Source organism: Protopterus annectens, chromosome 3.part1 (genome assembly GCF_019279795.1).
Source record: "Protopterus annectens isolate FY-2018-M chromosome 3.part1, PAN1.0, whole genome shotgun sequence".
In the NCBI taxonomy this organism is placed as follows: domain Eukaryota; kingdom Metazoa; phylum Chordata; order Ceratodontiformes; family Protopteridae; genus Protopterus; species Protopterus annectens.
Window position 1 is genome coordinate 140,627,685 of NC_056732.1, and position 27,838 is coordinate 140,655,522.

At 40.0% G+C, this 27,838-nt stretch overlaps 1 protein-coding gene across 1 annotated transcript in view; it reads right to left on the minus strand.

Annotated features, from left to right (window-relative positions):
• ODAD2 (outer dynein arm docking complex subunit 2) overlaps window positions 1-27,838 on the minus strand; it is a 1,637,397-nt gene that overhangs the window by 538,205 nt on the left and 1,071,354 nt on the right. Inside the window, exon 14 of the mRNA XM_044066670.1 lies at window positions 17,957-18,111. Coding sequence (XP_043922605.1) covers window positions 17,957-18,111 — 155 coding nt within the window. The remainder of the gene's footprint in view (window positions 1-17,956; window positions 18,112-27,838) is intronic.

Here is a 27,838-nt window from a genome sequence, read left to right on the forward strand (position 1 = left end):
TTTCAAGGGATGATGTGCAGCGGGATTACTTGAGTGCATGTCTCCCACAGACACCTCCTGAAATGATCTACCTCCTTGAAAGAAAGCTCCTTCAGAAATACCTAGTCCTCACAAGATATTTCACTAAGGAGGCTGCAACTGTGAGAATGCAACCCTTATCCTAACCCTCAGGAAGAAGTAAGCCTCATCATTCTTCTATCCAGCCAGCTCCTGCAACACCCAGGCCGCTAAGTCAGACTAGGGTGGCACAGATTATTCATATGGAGGAACTTGTGGAATTCCATGCAGAAGAGGGGGGAGAATTCCATTGCAGACTCTAACCTTTTTGGTTGATTTCCAAAACCCAAGAGTATGTTGTGATTGTTTTCCAGAAGGGAAGACATACAGAAAGTTTACTGGAAAGGTTGGAGGACAGAAAGCCAAGGTGGGGAAAGGAAAGGAAAGGAAAGGGAAGGGCATATTTATAAACTAGAAGGCTTTGCTAAGAATGGCCTTTTCACTCCATTAAAGTCAGACCTAGGCTTGTTTTGACACTTCTTTTTTGATTTCTTTTACCTTTCTGTTGGGTTGCCTTTTTTGTGATTGAAGGAGCCTGGTTTGGATGGGCAATTTCTTTGAAATTTTGGAACAGGGTAAAGAAAAAAAAATTGCTTGAACCCCTGCATAATTACAGCCATCTCCATGATTTTTTTTAATGTTTCAGCAGAAGAGGTTTAAACATGTAGAACCTAAACAAAGGAGCATGTAAAACTTTAGCCTTAAAATCTTCTAGGTAATGATGCCTTGAGCCAGAGACAGAAAAACGTCTTAAAAACAGATCCAGTGGCAGTAGCCATCTGCAGTGTCATATGCATACTTGATGGACTGACATGCAATCTGAGAAGCAGAAGAAATCATACTTTGAAAGGCAGATCTAGAGTCACTGTCAGGAAGATGTATTGTCAAAAATGGATAGCAAGTACTTATATGTGAGCTTAATAATTATTGCCCTGCTATGTTGGGCAAGGCATCTGAAGATGGAAGAAGTTTAGATGATTTGTCTGACTACACAGAAATAACTTCAGGATCAGATGAAGCAATCATGTACAGATATTTGTTACTATCTGGGACATTATGGCATCCGTCAGGCTTTTTAGGTGCAGGGAGCTTGGATACAGGTGCTAAATAAGCTGATAGAAAGGTGTCCTCCAAAGCTTCCAAGACAGGAGGTACAACAGAATGTTTGGGGATAGGGAACTGTAGTCCCTCTTTTGTGATTCTGAGAGCGGTTTACCTCCCCAGTTAATATGTTGCACTTTTATATAGTGCCCTCATAGGAAAGTTCTTTCTGGGGTGAGTCTTACGATAAGATGTCCTTCAGGTTCAGACTCAAAATAAGTCTGGCAATATAACAGGAAATAGTAGTCCAGAAGCTCAGAATCATATTATGAAGCAGAATCTTCCTCAGAGGAAGTATCCTTCTACCTCTGATGAAAGATAGAGGATGTAGAAGCAAGAACTATGGAGGTAATAAAGCCATAGTGACGTTAAAAAGTCCTGCTCTTCCTGTTGAGGATCCCTGGGTGGATGTTTAACATTTTGGGAATTGTGTCTTGTTTTTTTTTTTGAGATTCTAAAAAAAAAAAAAAAAGCAAACATGAACAAACTGCCCCCCCCCAGATGTTCCACTATAAGAGAGTCTGGGATGTCCTCATTAACTACTACCTGAGGAATACCACTTATTCCCTCTGAGATCAGTAGCCTAGACTCTTCCTTCACAGATTTTTTTTTTTTTTTACTGATTAATCAGATAGTACAAGCTGAAAGGCTGCTTCATGTAGGCCTTTGCCTTCAAAGGGTTCGCAAAAGTACAAACAGGCCCAAATGTCAGACAATTTGTAGGCTTATCAACAATCTCCAGGAGAACACAAAATAGTCCGACACCAAGGAGAAAGTAAGAATAAATGATTCTTTATTGTGGCAACCCATTAAAAAGCAAACCGGTTTCGGCAGTGATACAGCCTTCTTCAGTGCTATAGCACACAACAAATGACATTTCATTTAAATAATAAAACACAATGAGTCTTAATCCTATTGGTTCATACCAACTTAACTCAACTCATTGAGGCCAGGCTTAAACAAAGCACCCAGCCTTACAAAATAACCGGATTCTTTTTCATTTAGTATAGTGTGCCATCCTGTTTTACACATTTTGTTACCCTGGACTGTATCTATAATGGTAAATTGGAATTTAGCAGTGGCATGGGTCACAGTATGCTTATAGAGAGAATTTGACATTCTTTTATTTCTAATAGCACTGAGATGTTCACTAATTCAAAATCTCAGTGGTTGAGATGTTTGTCCAACATAGAAAGTGGAACAAAAACAAGTGGCCAAATATATAACCCAATCACTGCTGCAATTCCCAAAAGAGCGAATTTGGTATATCTTTGAGGTGTTCCTACTAGTAAATTCTTTAGTTTTCAAAACATGTGCACAAGCACTACAATGACCACAAGGAATGCTGCCCACTAAATTATCACCAAATAAAGTGAGCTATTGAGTATTTGATGAAAAGGAATATTGATAATGAGTCAAGTAAGAGTTTATTGTATGGCCCCTGCGGTAAAGAGAATAAACATTGTGATGAAAGTAATTCAGCTAATTTCTCATTGGCCATAAGTATGTCCCAGTGATTGTTGATAATGTTTCTGAATGTACTGCTGTTATGTCCATAGGTAGCGACCAGGCGAACGGGTTGAGAATTGTTTGTACCTATTGCTGGACGTATGACGGTACTGTAATAGTTCATCTCGATCTTGTCCTGCTGCAATGGAACAAGCCTTGTGTATGTTATCAGCTTGATAACCTCTGCTGAGAAATCTGTTGGCTAAATCCTTCTTCCCAGACAGAAAAGATTGATCAGTAGAACAAATATGTTTAATATGCAGAAATTGGGACTTGGGTATGTTGTGGATGATGTGACGAGAGTGGTGGCTGGTTGCATGAAGTAGGGTATTGAATTGGGGAAATTTTCTGAAACGGAATAATGCTGACATCCAAAAATGTAATTTGATTATAATCCCAGTTCAAAGTAAAATGGATGCCCCATTTATTTTCATTTAGATATTGTACAAATTCATGTACATAAGTCACATCCCCCTCCGCACCATCCAACAATCGTCTAGATACAGACACCAGATGTCTATTGTAACCAAAAATATATTGTGGCTGGTATCATAAATCAATTGCTCTTCAATGCACCCCATGAACAAATCCACATAAATAGGGGTGAAGGACGCTCCCATAGCTGTGCCTCTAACTTGCCAATAACACTTCCCTTGGAAGTAAGAAACATTTTTCATAAGAACATGTTCCGTTAAGCAAACTAATAAGGTATTGAACCCAGGAGTATATAGGTCTGCTTTATCTAACTAAAACCAAATGGCTTCTAAACCTGCTCAGTGTGGAAAGTTTGTATATAGGGCGGTGACATCTAAGGTGCATAATAGCCAACCTGGATCCAACTGAGTATCATTAATGATTTGTAAAAATTGGGTGGTATCTTTGATCCAGGCCCTAACCAAGGTAATAATGGTTGTAGATATTTTGTCAGGAAGGCAGATAGTGGTTCCGTCAAGGACCGTCTACCCGATACAGTTGGTCTACCTGGTAGTTGAGTAGGATGTTTGTGTATTTTTGGTAGTAGATAAAGATATTGGGATTTTGGGTCTGAAACTGTTAGTTGGTAACAAATAACCTGACTAATAATACCTTCCTCCTGTGCTAGTTTCAAAAACTGGTTGATGTCTTTTTTGAATTTTAATTTTGGATCCAGTGGCATATGCATGTAAAATAGCCCATTGGATAGTTGTTTATCGGCCTCAGTACAATACATGGACCGATCCATAATGACTACTGCCCCTCCTTTATCAGTTGGCAAAATAACTAGATCATGATTACTGCTGAGTTTGGTCAAAGCCACTTGTTCCTGTTTGATGAGATTATGTTTGATGTTATCATATACAATTCTGTTGAAATGTAGATCTTTGAGAACACATTCCTTAAATACTGAGACATGTTTGTCCATGGGTGGCATGAAGTTGGATTTCTGGAAACGAAACCCAGTAAATCTTTGAGCCTGGTCAGTATCTGAAAAGAACAATTTAAGATTAAGGGTTCTGCAGAAATCATTAATGTCATTCACAAAAGCATGTTCTTTAACAAAAGAAGCAGGGAGAAAAATCAAGGCCCTTGTTCAACACTTTTGTTTCAATATCAGACAGTGTCTGAGAAAAAAATATTATGTATATTATTATTGGTGTTTAGTGTGATAGAATCTTGTCCAAAAGTTGTTGGATGTTGTCTATTTGCTCGATGCTTTCTGCCTCCCCTGCGTCTCTTACCCCTAAAGGGTCATTAGTTGGTCTTCTCCTAGCAACTGGGGACTCCTGAGTAAAGATAGATTCTACTTCAGTGGCAGATGAAGAATCGTCTCCTGAGGTCCCCCCATAGGGATTCTCCTTATTCCTCAGTATGGATCGATCTTGGTCTTTTTCTTTTATTGACTGTTTGTGTCCTGCATCTTGAAATGAGACGCTCTTGTATATACCAAATGGTTTCCCTCTGTCATAATCTGAAACATCTCTATTAAATTTCTGTGTATTTTTCTTTTTGAGTTGTTGCAAAGAGGCTAAGTCTTTGGCCAAAATGTTCAAATGTTTAGTGAAGGTTTCCCTTTCATAACGATTAACCTCATCACAATTGTGTTTCACCTCCAAAATACTTTGGTCAATGATTTTTTCATAATAGGAAGTGAGGGCATCGACAAACATCATGGAGGCCTTATGCTGGGCTTGAACCCAGTCTTGTGTTAATTTTTCATCTACCTGACTAACCAGGGGCTGAATCCGGACCCTTAACCCACTTGGGGTAATGTCCTTTAATTTATAGGCCTTGAAAAGTTTCAAATGCCAAATATTAGATCTTAATGTTCTTATACTTTTTGTAAGTTTTTGAAAAAGAGAGGCCCATAGGCTATCGGGATCATTATTACCCATATTTGAGTTATCTGGGAGTGATGATCTCAGCCCAAAAACTCCCAAGTCATTTCGGTCTGCTGAGAGACCCTCCAATAATTCTGAAAGATCCATATTAATAAACCATTACAGAGTATGACCACCCACTGAGTATAAAAATATGTTTGTACCTATGCAAAATTGTACCATGTCCCTAAACAGTGAGTTACCTAAATAAACTCAAAAGCAACTTATTACTGTGTTATTAATTGGAGTTATCCACAATTGCTCAATTAAATGCCAGAAAGATCAATATATATTGAGATAGACCCAGGTTGTTCGTGAAAACCTAGCCATAAAAAAACCTCAGATTAATTGTAACTAAAACCTTAAATGAGCATGAATTAGTGCTCAACCAGTCACATTAAATAAACTGCTTTATTTGGAGAATACCAGATAGAGGTAAAAAAAAAGAAGTTCTGTACCTACCATAATGTTCCATGTTAGTTGTCTTCATCTCGCCTTCCTTCTTGCTGGTTGGGTTCGGAGCCAATCCTCAGCTCCGACTCGGCCATCTTCAATAGCTCGAGAGCTGTTTACTGGCTTGAGGCTACCCCTTATCCCATAATGCCTAGCGATAGCTACCCAGATCTCATTTGAAATAGCTAACTCCAGACATAACAACATAATAAATCAGTCAAGAATCAGTTGACTATACCTGACATATTCTCTTAAGTCAAAAGGGAAATAAGAGAACACACAGCCAGTGAAACAGAAACAACTCCTATCGATCCACTAGGACAGGGGGATGGAGGGTGGGACGCAAGAAGGAAGGCGAGATGAAGACAACTAACATGGAACGTTATGGTAGGTACATAACTTCTTTATGTTAAGTTGTCTATCTCGCCTTCATTCTTGCTGGTTGGGACAGCGTCCCTAGCACCTAAAAACCTGGGTGGCTCAGTGGAACTGACTCTTCAGAACAGTGGAAGCAAAGTCGGCTCTGCTCCTGGAGACCATATCCAACTTGTAATGAAAAATAAAGGTATGAGGGTTTGCCAACGTGGAAGCTGCATAGATGGAATCCATGGGCAACCTAGACTGGAAGGCTACAGAGGTGGCCAAGGCCCTAGTAGAATGACCTTTTGGTTTAATAGGTAATTGTTTGTTCATTAACTGATAAATGAAAGAAATAGTGCGTGACAACCATCAGTACAAGGTTACCTTGGAAACTGGGAGACCTTGTTTGCCCAAGGCGTAAGAGAGGAATAGTTCGTCCAATTTCCTTACTTCTTTAGTTCTGTGCAGGTAAAATCACAATTGCCTATGAATGTCCATTTGGTGTAGTTTGTATTCTGCCTTCTTGGTATGATTTTACATACATTTTTAATGATTATTAGTTTGAAATGAAGCTTGGTAAAACTTTGCACAGAAAATCCAAGCAACACATTGAAAAACTATAAATGTTATGAATTAATTATTCAATTACCCAATTAGTTATGAATTAATTCAATTAATGTCTTCACTATATAAGGTATTTTAGTATGAGGTGTGACTATCTTGATAAAGCCTGACACAATCTCAGGTGAAAGCGCTTGTGGATATTCACTTTCTACTGTGTGTTTTTGCAATAAAGAACTTCATTCTCCAGGAATAGTTTATTGGACGTTTGGTGGTCTTCTGTTTGTACTTTTAATGATTAGGGAAAAACACAGGAAGATCTGTAGATTGGTTTAAATTACTTTCTGAGCAGACATTAGGGAGAAATGAGGGATTAGTTCTCAGAGCAACCCTGTCCTTATGAAAAAACCAAGTATGGAGGACGAACACATAGCGCCTGAAGTTCGGAGACAAGTATGGCTGAAGTAATAGCTACCAGAAAAAGTATCTTCCAAGATAGGAACTTGATAGAGCAGGACACTGCTGGTTCAAAAGGGGGCAGAATTAAAGAGGTTAGGACTAAAAGGTCCCAAGGAGGACGGGGATCTCTCACTGGAGGCCTAAGAAGAGTTGCCCCTCTCAAAAAAGCTTTACATAGCTTATGAGACATAATGTTAGCGTTCGAAAAACCAACATGAAAGTTAGAAATGGCCGCCATTTGTACCCTGATCGTAGAAGCAGCGAACCCGGAATGAAACAGTTGTGCTAGGAATTCCAAGATTTCGTGGACTGGGGCTGAAAAGGGATCCACATTCCTAGTCTTTGCCCAACAAGAAAAACATTTCCATTTACTAGCATAAGTTTTCCTTGCTGTAGAATTGTGAGAGGACATGATAATGTCACAGACTGCTGGGGAAATGCTGGGAAGCCTGGCTAAGGTTGGAAGTGGAGCAACCAAGCTGTGAGCTGGAGAGTTTTGAGGGATTGATGAACCAGATGGTCTAGAATTGGTTCCAGAGTTCAGGGTTGATCGAGAAGGTAACAGTGTAGGAACGGGAACCATATCTGTCAAGGCCAGTAGGGAGCAATGAGGATCATATTGCAACCCAACGATATTGCTTTCTGTATAAGTTTGGGTATCAAAGGGAATGGAGGAAAGGCATAAAGAAGTCCCTGGGGCCAATCATGGACTAGAGCGTCTCTGGGTGTGTGCCCCGGAAGCAGAAGAAGGGAGAAGTAGTTGCTGCATTTGCTTTTGAAGGGGGTGGCAAAGAGATCGCAGCAAGGCTGTCCCCATTTGCAAAAAACAATATTCGCAACTTCTTGATTTAGAGACCACTCGTGAGACATTAGAATAGATCTGCTGAGCCTGTCCGCTATGACATTGGATCTCCCAGGGATGTGCATCGCAATCAGAAAATGTTGGGAGGAAATCGCCCACTGCCAAAGTCTGAGTGCTTCTCGACACAGGGGGTAGGACCTGGTTCCACCCTGCTTGTTGATGTACCACACCATTGACATGTTGTCCGTTTGAATAGCAATGGTCCCAGGAGGAAGAGAGTCTTGAAGGGCTTGCAACGCCAGGAGCACGGCTCTCATTTCCAGGACATTTATGTGCAGATGGTACTCGTGAGGTTGCCACGTGCCTTGGACTGTCCTGCCCAGATAATGCCCCACCCTATCAGGGAGGCATCGGTCGTCACTGTGGCTACCGGAGGGAGTTGTATGAAAGGTCTGCCCTGAGTAACTAGAGGGGAGACCATCCACCAAGAAAGATGCCTTTTGCATGCATCCGTGATCATGATCTTCTAAGTCATGGGAAGCTCTTGGAAAGACCACTGCGTAAACAGAAGCCACTGAAAAATCCTCATATGAAAGCATGCCAGTGGGATTAGGAGAATGGCTGCTGCCATGGAACCCAGAGTTTGAAGGACGTACTTGACTTGGATCCTTTTGCTCTGAATCAGAACCTGTGCCTGCTGATGAATTGCGGACACCCTTTCTGGTGGTAGCCTTGCAAACATATCCCTTGTGTCCAAGTCTGCTCCTATGTAAGTGATAGATTGACAGGGCAACAAGGCAGATTTTTCAAAATTTATTGTGATGCCGAGCTGTGAGCAGATTGTGTTTGTGTAGTCCCGTGCCTGTATGAGTTGATGCCTGGTGGTAGCAGTAAGAGCCAGTCCTCTAGATACGGAAACACCTGGAATCCTTGACGCCTCAGGTGAGCCGTGACCACTGCCATATATTTGGTGAACACCCTGGGGGCTGTGGTGAGACCAAAGGGCAGAGCTCTGAACTGATAATGACTGGCCCCCAGCCAGAAGCGAAGATATCTCCTGGAGCACCTGTCCACCTTTATATGGTAGTATGCATCCTGAAGATCTATAGAGCACATCCAATTGTCCTGACCCAGAAAGGGTAGAATGGACTGTAGCGTGACCATCCAAAACTTTGTTCTTTGCACAGACCTGTTTAGTCTGCTGAGATCCAGAATTGGTCTCCAGTCTCCTGTCTTTTTTGGTACTAAAAAGAAGCTTGAGTAAGTTCCGGATCCATGCTGGTCTGCCGGGACTTCCTGGATGGCTCTTTTTTCTAGCAGTTTTGAAACTTCTATTACTGCTTGCTCCTTCAGATTGGGTGGAACATCTGGGAGGGTCTTCCTTGACTGTAAAGGGGGTTGATGGAAGGGAATTTTGTAACCTCCAGATATAACGGACCATACCCATTTGTCTTGTGTTAAACTTCATCAGGCGTTTGGGTACAGCGAAAGTCTTCCCCCGACTGCCGCCAGAGATGAGCAGCCGGGCAACCCTTCAGGGATGTTGAAAGGGCTTATCTGAGAAGGATTCTCTGTTGCCCTGGTTCTGTGGACCCCCTCTGCCATGACGGCGGTGTCTATTATTACTGTTTCCCGCTCTGCCTCTGGAGGAAAACTCACTACGTGTGTCAGGCAAGGCTCCCTGAGATTTACGGAACCACATCTTCCCAGTCTTCTGACCATTGGGGTAGGGTCTAGAGGGAGTGGAAAAATGGACTCCCACGGCAGAGAGAGTCTTGCCTTCTTGCTCACACCTAGTCAAAGTGTCTTTCACCTGTGGTCCAAAAAGAAAGGAACCATCAAAGGGAGTGTTGGTGAAGGACGCTCAAAAGGGTTTCACAAAGTTACACAGCCGCATCCAGGCATGCCTCCTAAGGGCCACCCCGGTACCAATGGCTAGACTTGCCCCATTGGCTGCATAGGAAATGAGCCTCATGGAGGAGTTAACAACAGAATTAAGCATCGCTAACTGGAAAGCTACCTTGGCTTGTGCTCCCTCAGCTGTTGGATCTTGGAGGGCATCTCCGAGCTCTTTCAGAAGATCCCTTTGAAGTCGGGTAAAATGACACAGGTAGTTCAGTGACCTCATAGAGAAGGTTGCTGAAGTGAACATTCGCTTCCGATATCTGTCCATCATCCTAGACTCCTTGCTAGGGGGATGGACAGATGAAGAGGTCTCCGCTAACTCTTTTTTGGTGGCTGCTGTTACCACCATAGCATCAACAGGAACACCTTTTGAAAGGAACTGCTTATCCTGGGGTACTGTAATAAATTTACTAGGTCTCCTCGGAGTTGGTTCCACTGTATCCGAAGCTGACCAAGCCTTTTGAGTCACCACTGTCATAAGTGGATTGAAAGGCGGAGACACCCAGGAGGTGGAAGGTCAAGAACCAAAGGCATCCAGAAATACAGACTCATCCTCAGAAGAGGCTAGGGGATTCCAGTTCCCCCTCTGCTTAAGCAATTCTAGGATGTCCGAGAAGGAAACATCTTCAGAGGGGGATCTCAGGGACCCTTCCAAATCATCTAAGTCTGTATCAGAAGTGACAGACTTGGGGGACTCAATGTGCTTCCTCTTACACTTTTTGTTCTGATGGGGCTCTTCTGAGTGATCAGGAGAGGCTTCAGAAGAGGAGGAAACACCCATTGGGGGGTCCTGGAGCATCAGTTCCCTACGCTTGGGGTCTGGAGGAGGAGCAGAGTTTGGCACAGGCACTACATGGGACAGAGCTGGTGGGGCTGATAGTGGAGCTGACTCAGGGGACAGCACACTCCGCATGACATTGAAGGTGTCCCTGCCACGATGCAGAGAAAGCTCCGGTTCTGAAGAAATAGGAATCTTTTTCCGCACCGAGGGAGATGGCTCCAAGGCCGATGTAGGAGCTGAGCTCACCTGCGCCGAAGCTCCGAGAGGGAGAACGGGGTCAGACAAGGGTCCAATGCCACTCGCCCCCTCGGAGCCAACAAGGGAGCCCCAGCACCCAGATTCCTCGATGGACGGCACCACCGAGGGAATCAGAGCTGATGTTGGAACTGAAGGAGATAGAGTTATCGGAGCTGACGGTTCCACTACTCGAACCCCAATGAACTCTGGCTCCGAACTCATTGGAGTCAGAGGAGGAACACTGAGAGAAGTGGACAGAGCCGATATCTGTTGAGGAGGGCTGGACAACAATTTGGCTAGTGCCTGTGACTTTGGCAACCTACTGACCACTCTCTCCACATCGTGATCCAACAGCCTAGAGGATCGAGAGGAGTGAGAGGATTGGTGACTACTCTCGCTCTGAAGTAAATGAGACCAAGGAGCCGAATGCACCGATTGTAGTGAAGGGGACCTCAGCCTCTTGTGGCTCAGTGATGGCTCCGAAGCCTCTGATGGAGCTGACAGGGAGATTGTCTTGGTGCCAGCCAGAACTGACGTGGAAGGTAAATCCTGAACCGAAGACGGCTCCAAACTTGGAGCAAACGGCATAGTGGATTTAGAGGATTTCACAGGCTGAGAGCTCTTGGCCGGTGAATCCTGGGGTTTTAAAAGACCCCTAAGAATAAGCTTATTCTTACGCTCCTGCAGGACTCTTGGACTAAAGGCATGGCAAATAGAACAAGAGTCCTGCAGGTGCACGGCGCCTAAACAGTAGACGCAAGAAGTGTGCCCATCTGTCAGAGACATTTTCTGACAGCATGAGTCACACTTCTTGAACGCAGAAACCTTGGATTCCTTTGACATCCTTGAAAGTAGAAGGAAAAACTGTTATAACAATAACAACCAGAAGCAATATACAGTCTACAAAAAACACACTATTATAAAGGCTATAGCTAAAGGTTTTTTTTTTTTTTTTTTTTTTAAGATAATAGGAACGCCTCTAACTTAAACGGCTAACCTATAAGAGAAAAGCAGAAGGAAAGCCTCTAACAAACTGCTAACCTGACAAGAGGAGGTAGGGGGGAGGGGTGGGGGAAAACTCTCTAACTTAAACGAGTTCTACAAGAAAAAGGAGGGATACTACAATCTAAACAACTATCTATCACAAAAACAGACTATCGTTAATAATAAAATACTAGAAGGGTTGAATTCTAGTGAAGAAAGTTATACAAAAAACTTTATATGAGCCTGAGCCAGAAAAAAGACACCTCGCAGCTGAAGCGGCAAATGAGATCTGGGTAGCTATCGCTAGGCATTATGGGATAAGGGGCAGCCTCGAGCCAGTAAACAGCTCCCAAGCTATTGAAGATGGCCGAGTCGGAGCTGAGGATCGGCTCCGAACCTAACCAGCAAGAACGAAGGCGAGATAGACAACTTAACATTGGTGGTTACTCAAATACCAAATATAGCCATGTCACACCAAGAAAAAATACCCAATGTAAACGAATGTTAACCTCTAATAAATGTACGTATAGTGTTCAGAAAATGTCAATGGTAAAAAACCAACACTCTTAAAAAAAATTATATAATCACAAGATAAGTCTGTTGTCCAAGTTTGAAAACTTCCGTATAACCAATGGATCCAGGTACAAGACTGATGCTATAAAATAGCACAAAATAGGCCGACTTTCATCTCTGCCTTGAATAGGGAAAGGAATCTAATGATTGCTCTTCACATGAATAAAGTGAACAAATCCAATGTCCTATCAATTTATACTTCTGCAAATGTTATGAGTTGACTTTCGTCTCTGCTCATATTATGTTGCCCTAGCAATGAACTTGCTATCAAGTTGAAGAACAGTCTGTTATAATCCCTAAAAACACATGAATCATAGGCATACCACTCCACACCACCCATTGTAGATGTACCGGGTTTATAAGTCCGTAATTATTACCCAAATGCAATTGAAATAGAGTGTTGTGCATCTACATTGGCATACCCTGAAGACAAACATATGTCAGACACTATAAACCCCAAACAAGTGCGAATGGCTATAATATGTACAGAGAAACCCCTAATATATACCACAAAAATCGTGTCATACCAACCCAATTATATAGTAATATGCCTTCAAGTTCAGTTATCTAATACAGCCATAAATGTTAAGACAATTCTGTAGAACACCCAATGCTAAAGATAGACAGAAAATATGAATCACACATTAAGGTCACTGTTAGTATAAATGAGCAAGTCCGCTGTGAAAAGAGAAACAGTTTGAAACATGAACAGCATATTATATCCATTAGAGTCAAAATGCCTATGAATACAGAGGTGTCCAAGTTGGTATGGATGAATCAAACTTGTTGCTAAACCAAGTCCAATATAACCCTCTGAAAAAATGTGTAGGAGGAACACCAAGCTGTAGTTCCTAATTATAAGCCCATTAGTTCTTGTTAACAAACACACTATCCGTTCTTTGAAAACAGTATATTGTGATGCTTCACAAACAATAAAGTCGAAACTCATATATAAACCTAAAAATACCGAAATCCGTAGTTCCTGATAGTACCCAAACATAGATTTAACCCAATGTCGGTTAACACCACAAAAAACACTTGTAGTCCCTTGTAGAAAATGGCGTCTCACAAACAAACATGAAGGATATGAATTGCCCCAGCGCAGATAACCACATGTTGTAACACCCAAAAAAACTGGAGTCTGACTACACACTGAGTTTCAAAGCCATTAAGACTATGCCAGGATGAATCAGATAAAACAATTGTATTCATAATGAATAAAGCCCTAAATTCGGCCCAAAACAGTACACTGTAGGAACCACATATGTGTTATATATCAGTTGCATTTACCATGGACTAATGGCTTGACCCTCGGCACACCAAAAAACTTTAAACTGGTATACCTTATTCTGTTGATATTAAAATGCCATCCAGTCACTCCACGATAAATGCAGGTTAGCCAGTACATAAAATAAAACTGTTTCAATAGAAACAAAATACGGCTCGAAAAAATGAAAACTCACTTGAAAAATGGGCAGCAAACAAGTAGCACAGTTGTTTAGGTAGACCCCAAAACCAACAATTTGTCCAGAACAATGCAGGATGCTTGAAGGCCCATATAAATTTCAATGTATTCCAAAGGGTAAACTCCACTGTTGTAGATCAATCTATCTTTCTCTCAGGAGTCCATAGCATGAATCAGACCAACTGTAAAACCTACTCGACAATGCAAGTAAGACGAGATGCACGGACTGAACCAAAATATCCAGGAGAACACAAAATAGTCCAGCACCAAGGAGAAAGTAAGAATAAATGATTCTTTATTGTGGGAACCCAATAAAAAGCAAACCAATTTCAGCAGTGCTATAACACACAACAAATGACATTCCATTTAAATAATAAAACACATAATGAGAGTCTTAATCCTATTGGTTTTATTATTGGCATTATTAGTCAGGATATTTGTTACCAACTAACAGTTTCAGACCCAAAATCCCAGTATCTTTATCTACTACCAAAAATACACAAACATCTTACACAACCACCAGGTAGACCAACTGTATTGGGTAGAGGATCCTTGACGGAACCACTATTTGCCTTCCTGACAAAAAAAATCTACAACTATTATTACCTATGGTTAAGGAGCAGGATCAAAGATACCACCCAATTTTTACAAATCATTAATGATAGTTAGTTGGATCCAGGTTGGCTATTATGCACCTTAGACGTCACCGCCCTATATACAAACATTCCACACTGGGCAGGTTTAGAAGCCATTCGGTTTTGGTTAGATAAAGCAGACCTATATACTCCTGGGTTCAATACCTTATTAGTTTGTTTAACGGAACATGTTCTTACAAAAACCTTTTTTTTACTTCCAAGGGAAGTGTTATTGGCAAGTTAGAGGCACCGCTATGGGAGCGTCCTTCACCCCCATTTATCTGGATTTGTTCATGGGGTACATTGAAGAGCAATTCATTTATGATACCAGCCACAATATATTTTTGGATGCAATAGACATCTGGCGTTGGTATCTAGACGATTGTTGGATGGTGTGTAGGGGGATGTGACTTATGTACATGAATTTGTACAATATTTAAATGAAAATAAATGGGGTATCCATTTTACTTTGAATTGGGATTATAATCGAATTACATTTTTGGATGTCAGCATTATTCGGGACAGTGATGATACACTTAAGACAGAAGTTTTCAGAAAATTTCCCCAGTTCAATGCCCTACTTCATGCAACCAGCCACCACCCTCGCCACATCATCCGCAACATACCCAAGTCCCAATTTCTGTGTATTCAACATATTTGTTCTACTGATCAAGCTTTTCTGTCCGAGAAGAAGGATTTAGCCAACAGATTTCTCAGCAGAGGGTATCACGCTGATAACATACACAAGGCTTGTTCCTTTGCAGCAGGACAAGATCGAGATGAGCCATTACAGTACCGTCATATGTCCAGCAATAGGGACAAACAATTATCTCAACCCATTTGCCTGGTCACTACCTATGGACATAACACCAATACATTCAGAAACATTATCAACAATCACTGGGACATACTAATGGCCAATGAGAAATTAGCTGAATTACTTTCATCACAATGTTTAGTCTCTTACCGCAGGAGACGTACAATAAACTCTTACTTGACTCATTATAAATATTCCTTTTCATCAAATACTCAACAGCTCACTTTATTTGGAGATAAATTAGTAGGCAGCATTTCTTGTGGTCATTGTAGTGTTTGTGCACATGTTTTGAAAACTAAAGAATTTACTAGTAGGACCACCTCAAAGATATATCAAATTCTTTTGGGAATTGCAGCAGTGATTGGGTTATATATTTGGCCCACTTGTTTTTGTTCCACTTTCTATGTTGGACAAACATCTCGGCCACTGAGATTTCGAATTAGTGAACATCTCAGTGATATTAGAAATAAAAGAATGTCACATTCTCTCTATAAGCATACTATGATCCACACCACTACTAAATTCCAGTTTACCATTACAGATACAGTCCAGGGTAACAAAATGTGTAAAACAGGATCGCACATTATCCTAAATGAAAATGAATCTGGTTGGATTGTAAGGCTGGGTGCTTTGTTTAAGCCTGGCCTCAATGAGCTGAGTTAAGTTGGTATAAACCAATAGGATTAAGACTCTCATTATGCGTTTTATTATTTAAATGAAATGTCATTTGTTGTGTGTTATAGCACTGAAGAAAGCTTTATCACTGCCGAAACCAGTTTGCTTTTTATTGGGTTGCCACAATAAAGCATCATTTATTCTTACTTTCTCCTTGGTGCTGGACTATTTTGTGTTCTCCTGGATATTTTTATAAAACAGAGTTTTTACCAAAAGGGATGACAATGCACTTTTTGTCATTGAGCTTGAGGCCATGGCTTTGACACCAGACATTTGTCTCAGTGAGGCCCTTTTGTAGGAAGTCCACATCGTTAGGAGTTCTGATTATGGATCCTAATTTGCAGTCATCTGTGAACTTTGTTAGCCAAAGACCTTCTGTGTTAGCCTGTACTTCAGAGAAGTAGATACCAAACAGGAGAGGACCTGGGACTGAACCCTATGGTACTCCACTTGTCACTGGTCTGAAGTTGGATTTAGAGTCTGCTACTTTCACAGTGTGGCTTCTGTCAGTGAGCCAGTTGGCAACCCATCTTGTGACACAGGGATTTACACCTAGTTTAGTGAGTTTGTCTGTAATTCCAGAGTGGGGGATGGTGTCGAAAGCCTTGGCGAGATCTAGATAGGCTATGTGAACCACCCTCACCCCCATCTACAGCTTTAGTGACTGCTTCAAAGAAGTCTATCAGGTTTAGGAGACATGATCTGCCTTTTACAAACCGGAACTGGGTAGGGTCCAGAGTTTGGAGATTACCATTGTCATTGTTTATAAGTTCCCTGATGATACGCTCCATAGCCTCGCAGTCCAGGCTCGTCAGGCTAATGGGGCGGTAGTTCCCGGGGTCAGTGGTGGCTCCCCCTTTGTGGAGTTGGATAAGTGTTGTTGTGCGCCATTCAGTGGGCACAAAGCCTGAGGTGAGGGAAACAAGATATAGTAGTCCACAGAAAGAAGACAAAGGTAGCATTGATTATTGAAATTGCTACACCCAGTCACTACAGTGTCTTACGTACAGAGAGACACAAAGGCATAAAATATCAAGATTTGCAGGCGGAAACAAGGGAAGCATGGATGAAGGATGCCCAGACAGTTCTAATAGTGGTAGAAGCAATGGGGTCTCATAAAAAAGAATTTACAATTTTACTTAGATATGTTACAGATACATGTAACTCCATAAGAATTGCAGAAGGAATCATGACTGGGCACATTATGGGTGCTGCGAAGAGCACTTCTGGCTAACATCAAAGACTGAAACAATACTAACTTCATGAACTTTAATCACACTTTCACTTAGGCATGGGGTCCATTCCCATCATGATATTAAAAACCCAAATGACTTGGAGAAATTAAAAAAAGTGAAAAAAAAACTAACACTGGGAATGGGATTTGCCTATCTCAGAGGTTTTTCACTATCTTAGATGACATGAAAAAGGTCAATAACAGGAGTAACAATGAGGAATGGTCCACAATGGAGTATTTAGTTTTAAATTGCAAAAGCAACTGGATCCTTCGTACGTTTGACAGACTAAGCCTCAGATTGAATTTGCTTCCTGGGCTGGTGGCAAGAAAGTTCAGAGGATTTTTGTGCTAGTACATCCCTTAACTACAGGCAAAAAGTTCTCATGGCTAGATCTAAGATCTACCCTACAGTGCATGAGGCAGGATCACCTAAGCTTTGGCATACTGGCAAGAAATTCAGCATCCTTGGCAGGATACGTCACATCTGTTAGTATTACTGCAACAGTGATCTAATGACAAACAACTGTTGAACTGCAGAAGCTGGCAGTTGTCTTTTTTTTGTAACCTTGTAAATGCCAGAAAATGCTGACTCTGGATTACAAACATCTATGATTGCCCTTGCAAAGCATACAAACAAATCTGTACCTTGCCTAAAAGATTCATGAGTCCCACCCTTTTTCATAGATAAAAACTCCACACTTTTATACAAACAACTGTACAGGTTGTTTCTTGGGTATTCAAGACAGTCAGAACTGTGAATAGGCCACTGCAAGAAATCTAAGTAGTTCTGCAGTCACATCATTCTCAACATAATAAAATTAACAAATTATTATAATATATAATGCATTTAGACATGCTAAAAGAGTCCAGAAGTTAAAGAATAACACAAGAAAATGCTGTATATGCACATAAACAACTAAAAATACAATAAAACATTTAAACAACAGCAAGCATTCTGAAATGTTTATAAAGGATACACAGTTATCCATACACTGCAACATTCTCCAAACTGATAGAACACTTCCAAATGGCTCCAGTGACTCCAGCTAATAGCTCTTTATTATCAGCCTTGCTCAGAAGTACAGCTAATGGTTGTAGGCCTCCATGGTGTCTTACTAGATCACGCGTCTCTTTGTCTTCAGCACACTGCAGAAAAAAATTACACAATTACTTTCAAAGTCTCCATCCAGCATGTACAGCATTATATATAACTGGATGTAAACCAGTACAGCTGAACGAGTCACTTACTTACCTTAACAGTGACTATTTAAGACAGCGAGGGAGTGCTGCAGCAGTTGATAACATAAAGGTATTCCCTGTCAGTCATTTGTATTCATGTTTTTCCAGCAGATCCCATGGTATTCAGTGTTAGACATCATCCATCGCATGTATCTGTTTTTTTATTTTTTTGATATTAGTCATTTGCCACTGTTTTAAACCCAGTGTTGGGTTTTGTTGCACCATTCTAGTGAAAAAAAGCTCCTTGGCCTTTGAAGGGTTGTAATTATACCGCAGAAAATAAAAGTGTGAACTATGGCTTACAGTTGTAAAGTGTGCATAAAGCATCAATTACAAACTCCAAAAAAGTAACTGCAACCACTGAATACTATATACAGAAAGCACCAGTGCCAAATGTTTACGGTCTTTCATTAAATATTCAATCTCAATCTGTCTATTGAAGATCTGCTATTAAGGCAAGTAAATCAGTCATCTGCACTCTTACTTCAAGGAAGAGTACAGCAGCCATTTATTGTATAAGGAACAACCATGAGAAGAAACTGTCTCTCTCTCTCTCTCTCTCTATATATATATATATATATATATATACACACACACATTTTTTTTTTAATTATTTCATTGTTTTTTAACTGGGTTAGCCCCAGTGGACACAAGGTCCCTTTACATGGACAACCAAGGAGCACTGTCTGATTAGCTGACTAACTAAGTCATACAGTAAGCAAATCGAGGTGGAAGAAATCAAACCCTCTAACCCTGACTACAGAAAGCAGCTCATTAACAACTTAAAGCTTTAATACTCTGCACAGACTGCCACTCAACTGTATTAGAAAGGATCACAGAAACCTTTTTTTTTCCTTTGAGATTCACAGACATCTCCACTGCAAAGACAGACTTGCTTTGTGTGGTAAGACAGAAAATTACACTCCAAACCCTATTCAAGTAGCTCTGGTGAATGACACTACAGCAATTCTATGCACCTCTTACTGCACACCTGACAGGCCACAAACAATTTGTCTCCGAGTAATGAACAGCTACCTGCAAACTAGTGGGCATGTTAGCCTGTTACTGAGATGGTAAATAGCCAAAATACCACTGTGCTTCCATCATATGAGCCACCTCTGCTGACTGCCTCAGTCTCATTTAGGACTCGGTAAGCTGCACGTTGCTACACCACCTATGCTGCACTCACTTGCCCTGTTTTGTCGACTACTGCTTGAGGTTAGCATGAAACAGATTGTGAAGAGGATTAATAAATTAGAAGAAAAGAAGGACAGTGAGGGAGACCTGATACTGCTAAAAACAGAAAGGAGATCCATCATCAATTATAATGAACACTTCACACAATTATTTCATAAAATTTCTTTCCTGCCTGCTTCTAAATTTTCATAGCATGTGGATAGAACTCAGAAAGGGAGGTGATGTTGAATCCTCTGCTAGCATGTTTTGAACTGCAGCTGTATTAAAATTCTCCCCTGCGTCAGATTAGCAATTATATTTGCGATGTTTGGTAAATGATGACCAAGTCAGTGCCCTGTAGATATGTCACTAAAGAAGGTTGCAGAGGTAGCAGCACATCAGGTTGATCAAATCCTAACATGGCATGGAATTGACTTGTTAACTGTCATAAAAAATAGTCTGTTTAACCACTTGAACTCATATCTTATTCTGAGCAAAGTGAACAAGATATAAATCCAGTTGTCTAATGTTCAGGAATCCTATTATTATGTGGATCTTACAAAACCTCTCACCTGGGTCCTTGTGTTGAGCAAAGAGGTGGAAATTGTACTGTTTATCAAGGGTTATGGCTGACATAAGTGTGTGAATAAACAAACAGGATTAGCTGAGAATGAAACTTTGCCATTGTGAGAAAAAAAGTGTAAGAGTCTTTGCAACTCTGAAACCTGCGAGGCCAATGCAATAGCCATTTATATGGATACATTCCAAGAAAATACCTTAAAAGAACCAAAAAGCTGTATCAATAGCAATTGTAAAAGTTTATTTTTTTCTAATTAAACATAGTTCAGATTGGACATAGAAGACTGAAGCTTAACAGGACAGCTTATGGCACAGACCTCCATTCATGGACAACTTAACAGTAGCCAGTGGTGTAAAGGTATGTTTTTGAGGGAGACAAACAAGAAAAAGAATAAAAGTGTATATTAATAGGATCAAACATTTCATGACTGAGAAGTGAGACAAGCAGTCTAGAGATTATATCTGGTTCCAAATGAGATAAGATATTCGACTGAAATAAAAAGTATTCCTCTTTTAGTCATAATTAAGAATGCCTAAGGAATGTTTTTTGGCTTTACCCAAACGTGACTAGTTCTCTGAGATAGAAAAATCCATTTAGTTACAAGTAAGATTAACTAGTAGATGGTTTTCTGGTTGGATAAAGTCCAATAACATGGAATGGAAACATACAGATGCACAAGATACTAGCTACATTAAAGAGATCTGCTGGTAGAATTCACTGTAATCCCCTGCTTGTAATTGCCTCATCTTCCAAGCCCTTACTTACATTTATCAAGGGTACCAGAACTTGTCAGAGAATTGGGATGCACAGACAGGCTTGAAAAGGCCCTTGCGATTGTTAGCCTAGTAAACACTTATGAACCTATAAGATGCAATTGGTCCAGCTAGAGCAGTAACTAGGGCAAGATAAAGGGGGCAGCTCCCCAGAGTGCAAGCTGCCAGGGGACGCAATTGTCAATTGCCAATAAAACATGAGTAAAGTATTGAAATTCATTTAAGAAGTGGGTTGATAATTGGGCTTCTTAAATGGATATATGAAGTAGATTTGTTATTAATGGTAGCAAGGAGCTTTTTCTTTTGGTCCTCAGCTTTGGGTTGAGGCTGGTTTCAGATGAACTAGTACTTTTCCACCCTGTAAAGACTAATGATGATCTCATGTCAGTAGAGGTACTGGTAGGCAGGTGATTGTGTGATTCACATATAAACAGTGCTGCCATTCACCCTCTTCAGTTCGTCAAGGCTAAGTGTCTCCATATGGAGATTTGTGCGTGTGGTAGATACATTTATATGTATGTTGTTAATTATACAGAAAAGCACATTCATTCATTCTTTGACACCTACTTTACACAGTTTAAGTTTGTAGAGAAGCCAATACCAATTCTGACACTCAACAAAGATGCAAGGCGGAACGAACCAGTCCTGGAAGGATACCAGTCTATTACAGGATGCACATGTACAAGCACACACACAGTCTACACAGACATCTAAAGACAACTAAAAGGACTGTTAATTCACCTTTCAGCATGTCTTTTGGTTACCAAAGGAAAAGGACAATCTGCAAGAATAACAGTTCACACCGCAATTGCTGATAACAGTAACTGTAAACTATATAATAGTTCTCAACCAAAGGGAGAGGAATGAAGGATAGCTTTACTGATAGTTTAACTTCCTTTCGGAAGTCTGTTGTTGTGGTGAGTATCTCACACACCAATACTTTAATAGTAATCACAACATTAAGGTCATCCCAAAAAGGAAAAGTTATACCCAGAGAGGTGAACAGTTAGTGGTATTCTTGTACTATAAGTGGGCCAAAACCTGTACTATCTCTAGAATGAGAGTAAGGCTTGCAATGGTCTGTAAAAGCATGGACAATAGTCCATGTTGCTGCCTCTAAAATGTCTTGAATGGCAACTTATTAAGATGTACTATGGACATAGCTGTTGCTCTAATAACATCAGATCTAACAATAACATGAGCTCTAATAGGACCCAGCAGAGGTTTATTTATCATAACCAAATGCAATACAATGGGATTACCTATTAAATAAGGCTTGTTTGGAGGTAGGTAGCCTTTTTTTTCCCTCACTTGAAGGATGACCACTTTGTTCTAGTATAGGATTTCAACTGTCTGTGAGCACACAAAACATGCATTGTGTGTTCTGCAGCACTTGTTGTTACAATAAAATACTAACAAATGAACTGACTAGTTCAAGGAGAAAACTGATACCACCTTTGGCATAAAAAATATTCATCTTAAATGATAGCATCTTAGAAATACTATACAAGGAGGCTCATATATTAGCATCTCTAATTCTGACACCCTTCTACTTGATGTTACAGCTGATAAGGATTTCTAAAAAAGGTACGTCACGTCCACATAGGAAGAAAAGTCAGTGTTTCCAATATAAACAATTTCCATGATGTCTGTATAATGGAGCTTTTCTATCCAGGTCTCCACTAAAAAAGGCACTGCTCAGTTGGACTATCCTGGTAAACAAATGCCAATAAATAAACTTTAATCCAGGAAGAGAACTTTTTGGTGGTGTCAACAAGTAAAGCTGGCTTCTCTCACAAAGTTTTAGTCACTAAAAGGCGACTTCTTTGTGGTCTCAGCAGCAGTGTTCCTTTAAAGAAACTGTAAAGAAAGACTTTTAGGGAGCTCAAAAATACATGCTAAGAGTGTAGAAATTACATTTTAATGGAAGAATAGCCATAGTTCGTATCAAAGAAACACATGAAGTAGTCTAACAGGAACAGTATAAGAATTGGTAGTTTAAAGGGTTCATATGGTCAAATATATATATACTAGACTAATGAACAAAAGGGCCTTTTTAAGCCTAGCCATTCATCCCAAATGTATCCAGCAAGTTTGGTGCCAGAGAGGTTATTTTTTAGGGGTATGTGTAAGCTAGGGCATGCAGGGTAAAACATTTACAGGTTGCCTTTATCTATTAGAGACATAGGTGATAGACCAGGGGTGAATTTCTGATTTTTTCATCCACTGGTCCAGGTTATGCTTGAATACGGTCAGGGAAGAACTCTGCCTCACAAGGATGGGAAGCCTGTTCCACAGAAGGGGTATTCTCTGAGACACAAAGTTGTCCCTCCAACATGTCCTATTTATGTTGCAGGCAAGGTTTAAGTCCTTGGGTTAGGTAGTTCTGATGCTATTTGTTTTGCAGATATGCTAGAGGTGCATCAGAGTGAGATCATGTGATGCCTTGTACCAGACATAGATCACCCCCCAACAGTTTGTAGGACATAAAGTGAAGGGACAAGGCTTTAAATAAATCTGCATAGAACATGTTGTTAATGCCCTGTATTCTCTTTGTGAGGAAACTCTGTTTGTTCCAGTTGTTACATGAGCCTGGTCTGGTACATACTGAAGGGGGGACTATAGTCAATGATGGGACTGATGAGGGCTAAGTTTAGTAGGATGATGACTTCCATGGGCCTAGATGCCATACCCCTGCTTATAAGCTGAGCAACACAGAATGACTTCCTTACAACCTTAGACATACATTGGCCAAAAGCCAGTTTACTATCTACATATGTCCCTAAATCCCTGACTACTGTGTCTATAGACATCTGTGAAAAACCTCACCAGTCTAAAAAAAACATGGCTTACAGGAAAAAAAATAACAGTGTCCCTGTTGAAGTATCACATTCTCCAAAAGAATATAGTAGTGGAAAGATCTTTTGCAGAATCACATAACAGACAGGTAGTTAAAAATGAAAGGACTCTCAAAGCTGCTACTTCTCTGAAGACATCTCTTTATTTGTAAATACTACTTTACAGGCAGATAAGCACTGCTCAGATAATGTGTTAAAGCTTCTAACAACATGCACTTATTTCAATTGTTCAGAGAGGGGGTGTTGTTTGTGACATGTTTGCCCTCACTGGATAGTGCCATTGGTGGGGGATAGATTACCACTGGGGGCGTGGTCTAGAACACTGCCTTGACAAACAAATTTTACCTGTTTCCAAAGACTTAACAGCTGTTTCGATTTCATCTAATTAAGGATACCAAATCTACTCAAAAAAATCTTAAATTTAAGTGCAGCAAATTGTGGTAGAAAAGCAACATCAAGTCCATTAAAGAAAAAAAAAAAGCTTTGTGCCTTAATTTATCACCTTGTACACTACAATTATTTTTCTTTAATATAAAACCAACCTAAAGTATTGCAAAACATGGATACTGCCCTTTCAGAAAATTACATTCCTTGGTTAAACCATTACAAACTGATAAAACAAAAAGGAATGAAAATTGCTGGGTATGTTGCCCTATTAAAAAATACAAAGAAAGAGTCTCAACTTTCTGGAGCCAATTCTACAGCACTTTCATGTGCCTTCATCAGATCTGCCTGTGGGGGTTGCATCTACATTCATCTGCTGATTCATATTGTTCCGGTGTTAGATGTGTTCATCTAACATGGGTTACATATTGCTAATGATCTGGGGTTGACATGGAGCTCGCTTTGTAGTTATATAACAAAGAAATACCTCTGATTAGGCTTTTAAGGTTGTATCTTTAATCTTATTTCTTTCTGCTTTTTCTTTTTATAAAAAGTTATCCAGGTAACCGTAAAATACAAATATATAAATATGGGTCTATTTCAAAAGACTGAGTTTTCAGAAACTTGAAATTCATATGTTCAATACCATATGAGCGAGTCTCGGAAACTCGAACTTCAAAAAAAAAAAAAAAAAAAAAAAAACATAAGAATCTACTTTTTTTTACATTTTTGCAAGATGGGGGCAAGCCCCCCTGTACCCCCACACCCCTGCAAATTATATATACCAACTCTGAGATCACACTACAGTGGGGAAAGGGTACATTTCCTGAGCCTCACTGTACTGCGATCTCCATTCAAAAGTTTCAAAAACTCAATCATATGATCTTGACCATGTAAATTTCAAGTTTGTGAAAACTCGATCACCTGATAGGGATATATATATATATATATATATATATATATATACATACATCTCCTAATCATTCTCTCAAGTACAGTAAAAATTGTGGTGGTCCAGTTTCCTAAGGTTGTTTATTTATTGACATTTGATTGCTGGGCAAGTCCAACTGGGTAGAAGACCATTTTCAGCGGAGGCCTTGGGAGAAAAGCTCTAAATTATTACTAAACATTAAGAACAATAATTTTACAATCTTCAAAAATAAAACCAAAACATCTGCAGTTTAAATAATTATAACAAATTTGACATAAAATAAAAACATTGGTTAAGAATTGATATAAGGTACATTACAATCATTTAATATTTAGAGAAATTTTAGACAGTTTGTTGAGAAATTAAAGGTAAGTTACTATAATACAAATATGAATTGCAAAATAACGTGAGGGAAAAACAGGTTTATGGTATACAGAGAGAAAGTCAGAGAAGAGAATTAGATAGCAGTAAAGAAGTAAGTGAAGAAGGAAGAGTAAGGAGGTATAAGGAATGAAAAGGTACATGTTCATATTTAGGGCTATAGGTTATCCTGGTTTTGAACAAGAACATTGCCAGATTTTAATTAGGAAGTGTTTCAGAGTGGTTTTGAAAGATGGGAGGGTGGGTACAGACCAGATGGATGCAGGTAAGGCGCTCCAGGCCTTAACAGCTTCGTACACGTACAGTATAGACAATGCCCAGCAGATTTGCTAAGTTTATAGACAGATGTGAGTTTTTAGTCACTGGATTGCAATGACCAACTGAGAACATAGTTATGTTGAATGTTTTTTTAGTGCTGGACAGGCAGATGGACACTGGGTAATTTTATAATTCTCTAGTCCTAAATCTGAAGTGTTTCCTTGCATTGTTTTTTTAAATCTTTATGTTGCAGTCTTTGTAAGCAATACCTCACATAACTCCAGAAGTGCATTATATGTGTTACTTATGACCTTCTACTGACTACATCTGCAAATCTTCCTCTGACCATAATAAACCAGCCTACCATTATTTATGCAATTGCGCTTTCTACTTCCTTCTGCTAATCTACATTACCACCCATAACCCTAACTTCATAACACTTTAAAAGTATTTGCCATCCACTCTAACTTCTTCTGTTCACCTCCACCTCATAATCACTTTCTAAGTCCACATTAACCTTTCCTAATTCCTGCATCATTAATTTTCTAGTCTCCTCCTCCACTTTTCAGTGTTTCAAAATAGAAGTCCTCACTCATCCAATCATGAAACACTAAATAACCCTCATTGTCTTACTTTACCTTTTAAACTCCATTTCCAAATAAGAAGAATTTTCACCTTTACTCTGTCTGCCACCTACAATCTTAACCAAATCACTCGTACTACCACACTGCACTCTCCAACTTAAACCCCCAAACAAATGCTTGCTGAAATTCCTTTCTGAAGACTGTAAGTGTAGTCCTTGAAAGAAGAAATTAAAGTAGTTATGGGTGAAAATATATAAAGTCCAAGCTGCAACCAAAGATTTCTATAGCATGACAGTGGCGGCTTCACATCTAAAAGTACTGTACAAATGCTACGTTTTATGGAAGAACTCAATGGGACCATGTATAGTCATCATATTATGGCAGTGAAATCTTCTGATTGCCCAATCAAATGGCTTACCAGAAAAAAGTATTTAAAGGATGGCTTATAGCTACAGTGATCACAGATGTTGATGTTGTATGGAGAGAGATTTCTAGTCCGAAAGTGGAGACTATTGGTAGACCTTCACCAAAGGAGGCTGTGAAGTACTAGAAGAGTCACTGAAGTGTTGTGGATATAAAAAAGGAGTGCTGGAAACCTATCTGTGGATATATCTTGAGGTTGCTAGGCAGCATTGCCTGAGCTGCAATACCAAGTCTGTCAACTGAAAGGATTTTTGTGTGCCACTGAAAAATTTTAAAACTGGACTGAAAGGCACACAGCTGTATTGTGCAGTGACCAGAAGTGTGTGTGTCTGTTCAACTCCTCACATCAGGAGATGCAAATCTCAAAATTCAGTATCACAGTATCATTTGTCTGAACTGATGTTTAGTTTTCAAAGTATTGGGGGTTTAATACTGACTTCTGCCAGGAAGCCATCCTAAAACATGTATCAATCCCATGCTTTTTTCCATTAAATCTCCAGTAATACCTATATACCTTTGTATCCTCTGGCATTAACCTCAATGGGTAGAAAAAAACACCCAAGTATAAACTACATTTACTGGTCCCAAATAGCAAAGAACATCCTTATCTATCTAATTAACTCACAAATCATCTCACAAAGATCATCTCATTTCTTCTTTCCTACCAGCAACCTACCTCCTTCTTCCACTTGAGTCTTAAAGGCTCAATTATTGCTCTCACTTTGACTTCCATGATCTTTCTGTACCAACCCTGTTGCACCTTACTTGCCTCCATTCCATTTGTTCATGAGTTCTGATCTCTATCCCTCAAGCTCTTCCTTTCTTCTCTTCTTATAATTCCTTACCACCATCCTCAACTCCCTATACTACTCCAATCCTTCCTTCTCTACCTTCCACTCCTTTTGACTATTTTAAATATTATATCTACCAAATTCACTGATTAGCAGTCGTACTACTCTGACATCCCTTTCATTTACCACTCTACCACTTCTACCTCATTTCTTACACTTGAGTTCCCTTGCAATTGACAAGTCTAGCTTATTATCCATTTCCCTTCCTAATACCATCCTTATCTTTTGTGCCCTTGTTATATTTTGTACTGAGATCCTGAAACAAATGTGCCCCTTTTCCTGCCTGCCCCCACCCCCTTCCTCATTCAGCTCACTCAATGTTACCCAGTACTCTCTCCTCCCTCTGTACCACAAGTTTAGGTTGCAAGCCAAAACACATACTTTTGAACCCGGAAGTCCCCAATCTATTCACTCCCCTTAAGCCTTTTGCTCCCC